A 9,711-nucleotide genomic window follows, 5' to 3' on the forward strand; every position below is an offset into this window, starting at 1 on the left:
AATAATAATTATTATTACTATTTATTTCTTAAACAATAATAATTATTATTATTATTAGTATTATTATTATTATTATTATTATAATACAGAAACACGTAAGCACTACATAAAATGAGTTTGAATTAAAGGGTTGTATAATAAACAAGAAATCACTGAGACAAAAGTCTTAAAAGTTATGTGAATGTGTGAATGCTCGCAGAAAAATGTTCTTTAGAAGTCTGTTACTAAGACATACTGAGTTTTACTTCGAAAGAGCTGACCGGAAAGAGATTCGTCTTCCTGGTTCATGCGGACAGACGGAGACCGAGAGACGCCGGCTGAGGTTATCACAGCCGAAAAACAATGTAGATAACAGCTGCCTGAAGTGCACAAAGTGACGGGACTCGTCAAGGCGGGTTTGTTGACTTTCCTTTGCCGTAGACTGTCACACTGCGGCGGCTCCAGACTGCTCCAGCGCCGCTTCGCACTGCGGTTCTCTCCATGTTACGGAGACTACTGTTGTTAGCTGCTAACTGGACAAGCTGAAGCTGCTGCGGGCCGGTGCGGCGCACCTGTGCCGCGCTGCCTCGTCCTCCAGCCGCTCCTGCTCCTCCCGTTCCCTTCGCTGTGTGTGTGTGTGTTAGTGTGGAGTTTTAAGAGAAAAGCCAACGCGAAGCTGCTTTGACCGTGTGAAAGACCCCACCTAATGTCTGACAAACACTCCTACGCTGCCAAAGCTAGACAAAGAAGATGAGCCTCCATTAAAACAACTCGCTGCTTCCAAACAATGTCGAGCCCACCGGCATGAGCCTTGTTGGGTGTTTACAGATCCGCGTTGTAGCCTTGGTTTGGCAAATAAGAAGATATGGCGGCGTCCAAAGTGAAGGGCGGGCTGAACAGTGAGAGCCTGAAGGACAGCAAGAGCAACGGGCGCAGCTTGGCCGGGGAAGCTGCACCCTGCGGCCGGAAATACAGCCTGGATGAGCTGGAGACGATCGCCACCGTGGGTGAGTGTGCGCGTGCGTGTGTGTGTCGCGCTTGATAATACGTTGTAATCACTTTTGAAGATTACATTACATTACAGTCTTTTATCCAAAGCGACTTCCAATAAGTGCGTTCAACATAGGTAGGCAAAAGAACTTCAGGTCACAAGAAATCGTAAGTGCATTTCCTTCCAAAACCAACAGCTAAGAGCATAACTAGTGCTAGAGTAGGAGTGCAATAACTTGGGTACCTAGACAAATGAGGAGAAAAAAAGACAATTTAGAAAACAAATGAGTGCATCAGAAAAGCACGAGCTAGGACAAAATAGGTGATGTCCTAAGAGGGTGCATCCGGGTAGTGTCTCTTGAGGGGATGGGTTTTCAGCCTGTGGCGAGGATGGGCAGCGATGAAGTCTCTCATCCTCTGCTGTTTGTTTTCCTAAATATAATTTTCAAAAAAATGTTTTTTTTTTGTTTTTACTCTAAAGCTAAAATTAAAGTGAGAGGCTTCTGTGCCTTGGATGTTAGTTTGTAGAACTGAAGGATTGTTATTCTATTTTCAGGTGTGTAGTGTTACCTCTCATGGAAAGTAAGGTACCTGAGTCATGCTTACGTTACATTGTTTCTTGATCGCACTCCTGTCCAGTGTACAATCACTGGATGACCCGCTTGGGAATCGGAGGGTCACCGGTTCGAGTCCCTGCCGAGGTGCCCCTGAGCAAGGCATCGAACCCTCAATTGCTCCCCCCTCTGTAATGGGTGGTAATGTAATGTAAGTCGCTTTGGATAAACTCGTCTGCTAAATGATCGTAATGTAATGTAATGTACCAACAATGAAATTCAACTTGTGTATTATTTTTGTTACTTTTTTATTTGATGATAAATAGATTTTCCAATAAAATGTAGTAGTTAATATAAAGCAACAAAAAAGCTAAACTTATATTGCTACAAGTGTACAAGTCACAATGTTTCAGTTGACAGGTCACTAGCACCGCGTATCACAAGTGTGCCATTGTGAGTTGTTCACCTGACGCTCCTGAATTTTTACCGCCGTCAATGTGTTGCCATGGCAATAGGGAAAAGCACCCAAGACCGGGCGTCATTGTATCCGGGGAGCACATGGAGCGTTCCGTTACAGAGCTGCAGCAGTCTAAATATGTGACTCATACTGGCTGATACTTGTTGTGACAAGCAAGTACACATCCCAAGGAAGGAAATGGCAAATACTCCTAACATGTTCCTCTAACACGCTCCAAGAGGAAGCTGCAGGAGTCCCATCTCAACAGTGACGGCCGATCCACTAAAGCTGAGGCCATTCTGGACCAAAGTGCAGCCAAGTCCAATGAACTAGTTGCACATGTAAACCAGGTGATGGTAGTTCATCGCAGCATGTTTCTCCAGCTGGTTGTGAAGGTTTACTCGTTACTTGGTCTTGGAGTTGTTTGTGTTCTCAGCAGGCTGTGGTTTTAGTTTAACAACTAGCTGCCCCAACCTGCTTTCACACCTGCTAGACCTGCAGAGCCTGTGACTCCAGAGAGCAGATTGGCTGTGCAGGCAACGCAGCAGGCTGGATTGGTTGACGGGTCACCTTAATACCAGTCACTTATCTACACAACAAGGCTGCACATTGTTTTATTTTGTCCAGTTGAAGCGGTTTCACTGGGAGGAAGGCTTAGTGTTGTGGTATTGTGCTTATGTTGATGCTCTGATTGATCCAGGGCTTATAGTGACAGGGCTTTCTCTTCCATCATACAGGGTTTAGCTTATGGCCTAAACCAAACGGTGTGTGTGTGTGTGTGTGTGTGTGTGTGTGTGTGTGTGTGTGTGTGTGTGTGTGTGTGTGTGTGTGTGTGTGTGTGTGTGTGTGTGTGTGTGTGTGTGTGTGTGTGTGTGTGTGTGTGTGTGTGTGTGTGTGTGTGTGTGTGTGTGTGTGTGTGTGTGTGTGTGTGTGTGTGTGAGATTCTTCAGTGTTTGGCTAATAATTGATTAGAAAACACAAACAATTGCATCAATTGTGCAGACACGGCATCCTCATCCCCATCCGGAGATGAAGCGTTGCGTTCTCCATATCAATGTAGGACGAGCTTCTAAAATAAGCTTTTATCTTGAATCCTGTGTTTCCCCCCTGCGCGCCGTGGCAGAGTTGCCATGTTGGCTAATCATCCCCTACTGTCTCCATTGCCTCAGGCACGGGGACCTTTGGTCGCGTCTTCCTGGTCAAGGACAAGAAGAGCAAGGCCTTCCTCGCCCTCAAGCAGATGAAGATCACCGACGTGATCCGGCTGAAGCAGGAGCAGCACGTCCACAACGAGAAGGAGGTGCTGACAGAAGTCAACCACGCCTTCCTCATTCGCCTGTGAGTCATCTCCCCTCAGCAGTGTTATGCTGTGACTCATGTTCCTTTGGGTGAAAACATCAAAAGTTTTGAAATGAGGAGCTGAATTGCTGACTATCTCTGTTGGAAGAAGCTGAACGTGGCTCCTCCAGACTAGTTAACCTGAATCCTGATGTCAAACTGACACGACTGACTGTTGTTGCACTGACTGACTGACGTGTTTCCTGCTTTGTTGTTGAGTGCAAGTGAGTGTGTTTACACCGCGTTCCAAATTATTATGCAAGTGATATTTTTCTCAGATTTTCCTAAATAGTCGATGCAAATGACAGTCAGTATAATTTTCAAGTCCTCAACCGTTATATTGTATAATTATATAGTATAATTCAAATTGTATTGAACAAACCTCCCAATGATAACAGTATTTTTTTTCTCAAAATGCACTGTTCCAAATGATTATGCACAACAGAGTTTCAAAACATTTTATAGGTTGTAAAGAACTAAAAATGCCCATTTGTTGAATTTGCAGCATTAGGAGGTCATATTTACTGAAATCAAAAGCCATTTCAATCAAAAACACCTTAATAGGCCAAGTTACATGTAAACATCTTTGATATCACCTTCACAATTCTTGCATCCATTGTACTTCTGAGTTTTTGGAGAGTTTCTGGTTGAACTTCTTTGCAGGATGTCAGAATAGCCTCCCAGAGCTGCTGTTTTGATCTGAACTGCCTCCCACCCTCACAGATCTTTTGCTTGAGGATGCTCCAAAGGTTCTCAATAGGGTTAAGGTCAGGGGAAGATGGGGGCCACACCATGAGTTTATCTCCTTTTCTTTGCAGCATGAGAAGGTGCATTGTCATGCATGAGATGATTTTACCACGGAAGGCACGCTTCTTCTTTTTGTACCACAGAAGAAAGTGGTCATTCAGAAACCCTACATACTTTGCCGAGGTCATTTTCACACCTCCAGCTCTCTCCCCATGATTCCGGCCCAAAACATAACTTTGCCACCTCCTTGCTGACGTTGCAGCCTTGTTGGGACATGGTGGCCATCCACTACTCTATCCATCTGGACCAACCAGGGTTTAAGACACTCATCAGTAAACAAGACTGTTTGAAAATGAGTCTTCATGTATTTCTGATCCCACTGCAACCGTTTCTGCTTGTGAGCATTGTTTAGGTGGCCGAATAGTAGGTTTATGCACAACTGCAAACCTCTGGAGGATCCTACACCTTGAGGTTTGCGGGACTCCAGAGGCACCAGCGGCTTCAGATACCTGTTTGCTGCTTTGTGATGGCATTTTAGCAGCTGCTCTCCTAACCCGATGAATTTGTCTGGCCGAAACCTTCCTCATTATGCCTTTATCTGCACGACCCCGTCTGCGCTCTGAATCAGCCGCAAATCTCTTCACAGTACGATGATCACGCTTAAGTCTTGGGGAAATATTTCATGTTTTCATACCTTGTCCAAGGTATTGCACTATTTGAGACTTTTCGGCAGCAGAGAGATCCTTTTTCTTCCCATATTGCTTGAAACCTTTGGCCTGCTTAATAATGTGGAACGTCCTTCTTAAGTAGTTCTCCTTTGATTGGGCTCACCTGGCAAACTAATTACCACAGGTGTCTGAGATTGATTTCAATGATCCAAAGAGCCCTGAGACACAAAACCACTGGTGAATATAATTGAACAACAAAAAAATGTTTGTTTATGATACTTCAATCCAATTTGCATCATAATTTGGAACGCGGTGTGTGTGTATATATGTAAATGTGTGTAAGCAACAATGCAAACACAAGATGTCCAGGACCACGAACTGAAGCAAAACAAAGCATCAGATTCATACTTTATGTTCCGGTTCTCACTGATTTCTCTGCATGTTCCAGGTTTTGGACCCATCACGACGAGCGTTTCTTGTACATGCTGATGGACTACGTGCCGGGCGGCGAGCTCTTCAGCTACCTGCGCAACCGCGGGCGCTTTAGCAACGGCACCGGGCTCTTCTACACCGTGGAGATAGTGTGCGCCATCGAGTACCTCCACGCCAAAGAGATTGTCTACCGCGACCTGAAGCCAGAGAACATCTTGCTGGACAGCGAGGGCCACATACGCCTCACCGACTTCGGCTTCGCTAAGAAGCTCTCTGACAGGTGACAGGGGAATGAGAAGGTCTTTGCAAATCAGAGGTAGAAGATGGAATGTAAGAAATTGACAGATATATGAGTGTTACAAATGTGCTCAAGGGGATCAGGGAGCTTAAATCAACAATAGTTCATTTAAGTCTATACAAACCCCAACTCCAAGAAATTACACTCATGTTAACCATAGGTGGTGGTGAATTGGCAGAATGAGCCTGACAGCAGGAAGGTTAACCCTCCATTTTGCAGCGCCGCGCCATCACCCGCTTGATTGGAGCCAATTCAATTCCACAACAGGACGGTGACCCAAAGCGCCGCTCCCAATTTCTGAAAGCAGAGCAGTGTAATGGATTGACCGCGGCAGGCGGCGGGTCTCGACCCTATCGAGCCGTTGTGGGAGCAGCTTGTCCGTACGGGAGCAACAAAGTGCTCACCCGGCCTGTGAGACGTCAGGAAGCACAAGCTGAGGGATTCTGCAGAAAGAGCCAAACGCCCCCTGCTGGCAGAATGCGGCCCTCAACCCCTCCTCCCCATATTATGAACGTGCCTCCACGGCTCCTCACATTAGCCAGAAATGTCCCGGCGGTTGATTCCCCTGAGATCAGGAGCCTCCTCGCGCCTCTGACAGGCCCCCATCATTTCCATACAAATGCCCGTTGCCATGGAAACTGGCGGAAAGAGGTCATTAACCAGGTGATGTTGGCCAAGTGCTCTCCATCAGAGGACAAGTGGCGTTCACAGACGACACGTTATGTTTGCTGCACTGTCAGCCGGACGGCGTGTCTCGTTGTCCTGCTCTCTGCTTGGCGTCTGCTGTCCATCCCGTCCTCCAGAGTGATCACTATACACACACCACTACTATATCTTAGAAGCACTATAGAGAAGCACACATGCAGGTCAGATGGAGCAGCTGGATCCCTTTACCTGTGGGTGTTGTCTTTCCAGTGCAACAGGAATCCGGTCGTCAGCCGGCAAAGAGCCGCATGCGTGTTTGACAATGTCCGCTTAGAACTGTCTGTGAGCCATATGCAGTCATTGAAAGAGCCATATATGGAGCCATAGGTTCCCGACCCCTGGTGTAGGGTGTGGACACACTGACACAGCAGGTGGCGAGGAAGACGAGGCATGATCACATATCTCCTGTTAAATAATAGAGTCCAAGACAGGCTGACGTGTGTTTGTGTTTACTCATGAAGTAAAGAATGACCCAGAAAGTCAGCAGAGCGTTTGAAATGCACCTCTAAACTGTTTTTCCTCTTCTGTCCCTCTGTCCTCATATGAGCAGGACCTGGACGCTCTGTGGCACTCCGGAGTATCTGGCCCCTGAGGTCATCCAGAGCAAAGGTCACGGTCGAGCGGTGGACTGGTGGGCTTTAGGCATCCTCGTCTTTGAAATGCTGGCTGGGTAAGTGGCTGACGTTAAACACAAGGGGACGCTCTCCTTCACAAGAGCGGCTCTGACTGGACACTCTGTCCTCACAGAACATTACAGAGCCAGAAGACCTCAGACAGTCTCAGGAGGAAAGTGCTCGCATAGAAATGTAGGTTTGCCGAGTGTGACACACCGGTGTGATGGCACGCCTGTCTGCTTGGTGTGTAACGCGTTTCCCGGCAGTCCCATTATGTAATTTGTGGGTAATGACTTGTCCAGGCCAGAGCAGACAAGAGGAGCGGGAGCGCTGGGAAAAGCATGGAGCAGAAGTCCTGTAGCTGTTAGCCGCCTGAATGTAGAAGTCCACGCTCACAAACACACACATGAGTGATTACAACATCGCTGGCCGTTACGCTGAGCCTCAGAAAATGAGGAAATATCCCAAAACCCGCTCTTACAGTTTATCATCAGCGGTCGCTATGAGCTGTTGCCGTGTGATTCCCCATTTCCAACACGACCTCTGTTTTTGTCGGCGTTTGCCGGACCAAAGATTGCTTTCTGTTTTCAGGTATCCACCATTCTTTGACGACAATCCGTTTGGAATCTACCAGAAGATCCTTGCTGGAAAGTTAGAGTTCCCGCGTCATCTGGATTTTTATGTCAAGTAAGTAAGCTTGAAACCATACAATGGCCACACACAATCAGCACGGCAGCGGCTGCATTGTGGGAGTCCGCCAGCCGCCCTGCAGGCGGCGCTCTGAGACGACACACCCAGCTAACCTGGAGCCAGACACACTGTGCCACAATGCTGCAAGGTGCTGGAATGTGTGAGATGATTAGTCGTGTCTGTGCAAGTGATGTGCCTGTAGGCTCAGCTGTTATACACACACACACACACACACACACACACACACACACACACACACACACACACACACACACACACACACACACTCCTTCGATTACTCAGTGAACCCACAGCTTCTCGTTAAAAGTGGTACTTATCATCTGGATTTTAGATATTTCCACCCTCAGCACTCCCACGCAGTCACTTGAGGGTGGAAAGTTCCTCCAGAGGCCTGCAGGCATGCAGCAGAGACAGTGATGCTAAGTGAGGCCGTAGATTTGTCTCAGTGTGACCTCATTCACTCTGTCTAAGAGTCTAAGTGTAAGAGTCACTTCAAATGAGCTTTTCTTGTGGTTAAGCTGACCTATCCTCGTGCTCGCTTTGATCATGGGAAACCGGAAACAGATTCAGATATAGAATGCATTGCAGATTGTTGCCAGTAATCAGAGTAATCCGAGTACGAGCTCATGGAAATGGCTGGAGCATGAACGTCTTTATGCTCATAGTAAGTTGGTGCAGAATGTGGTGAAAGTGTGTTTGATGTTCTGACAAGTGTGAGCTGGTTTTTTTGATATTATGTCGTGGAGAGTGTTCTTGTCAGAGTCACACGCGCGCACTGAAGGTTTCTTTTCTTTTCTCAGAGACCTCATCAAGAAGTTTCTGGTGATCGATCGAGCCCGGAGGCTGGGCAACATGAAGGTCAGTCCCCCCCGCAGACCCCCATGGCACGCACGCACGCAAAGATGGACAGATGGACATTAGATCTCAGACAATGGTGTGTGTGTGTGTGTGTGTGTGTGTCTCAGAATGGAGCCGATGACGTGAAGAAGCACCGATGGTTTAAGATGGTGGACTGGGAGGCTGTTCCTCTGAGGAAGCTCAAGGTGATTAAACTCTGATTCTCTCCTTCAATCTTTATGGAATTCAAGATTATTTATCTGACCAGCATGAAACCCCGCGGTGATGATGTGCATTATGCATCTTATTGTAATTGAATTGAAAAATGCTCTGGCTTTTCCAACAATTATTCCTTTTGGATCGACTTTTCAAATGTCTTGTTTGCAAACTGAATGTGAACTTGAACGTGGCAACGTCTCCACAGCCACCCATACTTCCTAAGGTCACCCACGAGGGCGACACTTCCAACTTTGACGTGTACCCTGAGGACGACTGGAAGAAAGACCCCCCGATGCCCCCGAAGGACCTGGAGATCTTCAAGAACTTCTGAGCCGTCGACGAGGCTCGCTCACCCACGTGACACGTTACTGTTACATAGACTGTTACTGGTCAGGCTACACGCTGTGACAGGTTGCTTTTTATATTTCTACTTATCTGTGTAATCTTCAAACCTTCGCTGGGGTTTTTTTTTTATTTAATTTTTCTTTCTCTGAGCCTTCTAATATTATGCAAAAAAATCTGGTTCCATCGAAACCAAATGACTGTTCAGGGTTTTGTTTTTTAAATATATGTTCATGTTTTATATTTGATGTGAACTGAGAGGTTCTTTTTGGGGTTTTTTATGTGCACAGATGGACCCTAGCTCACATCCTGTCCAATCATGATCACGTTGGTTTATGTGTCAAGAATGACCCATAAAATTCCGTGCCTTCATCAAAATTTGAGTATAATGTCTATGTTTCAATGAGGCTTAAAGTAGCAGAGGCCTCGTTTCACGCTTAAACATGAACTAAATATTTAGATTAGGGTCAATCTTAGTTCGGTTAACGCTCCAAAAAGAGGATTTTGTGATTGTCAGCAAATCCTGAATGAGAATCTGTTTTATCAGTGCTCACAAACTTTGAGCTTTAATAGAAAAATCTGATTCAGTTGTTTAATGTTTGTCCCTGCATCAAAAGATGTGGCAGGCACCCCTTTGTTTACATTATGGTTACTAACTGTATCTTTCATCTTAGCTTAAAATGAGGATAGCAGCTGTAAATCAATGTCATAATTTAAATTAAACCCTGTATTGGTAAAACAGAGTTTTGAAATGGATTACTTGAAAATGTGTCTTCCTGTCATGGACATTTTCTGAAATGATGAAATATTCCAAATGCTT

The 9,711-nt window shown here is 46.0% G+C and overlaps 1 protein-coding gene across 1 annotated transcript; it reads left to right on the forward strand.

Moving 5' to 3' along the window:
* Window positions 1–281: 281 nt before the first annotated feature.
* On the forward strand, window positions 282–9,372 carry prkx (protein kinase X-linked). The gene is made up of 8 exons (XM_076142307.1): window positions 282–986; window positions 3,150–3,318; window positions 5,182–5,445; window positions 6,719–6,838; window positions 7,374–7,469; window positions 8,294–8,351; window positions 8,459–8,536; window positions 8,755–9,372. The coding sequence occupies exons 1-8, from the start codon at window positions 845–847 to the stop codon at window positions 8,878–8,880; spliced, it is 1,053 nt and encodes a 350-aa protein (XP_075998422.1). The 5' UTR covers window positions 282–844; the 3' UTR covers window positions 8,881–9,372.
* Window positions 9,373–9,711: the final 339 nt, after the last annotated feature.

This window comes from Genypterus blacodes, unplaced genomic scaffold (assembly GCF_046128005.1).
Source record: "Genypterus blacodes isolate CSIRO-AG114 ecotype Tasmania unplaced genomic scaffold, CSIRO-AGI_Gbla_v1 ptg000002l_1, whole genome shotgun sequence".
In the NCBI taxonomy this organism is placed as follows: domain Eukaryota; kingdom Metazoa; phylum Chordata; class Actinopteri; order Ophidiiformes; family Ophidiidae; genus Genypterus; species Genypterus blacodes.

Excerpts from the sequence above, each read along its gene's own strand:
- prkx (XM_076142307.1), top strand. The coding sequence starts at position 845 with ATGGCGGCGTCCAAAGTGAAGGGCGGGCTGAACAGTGAGAGCCTGAAG. Across the intron at positions 987-3,149 it reads GGAGACGATCGCCACCGTGG|GCACGGGGACCTTTGGTCGC; the intron begins GTGAGTGTGCGC and ends CCATTGCCTCAG. Across the intron at positions 5,446-6,718 it reads GCTAAGAAGCTCTCTGACAG|GACCTGGACGCTCTGTGGCA; the intron begins GTGACAGGGGAA and ends TCATATGAGCAG.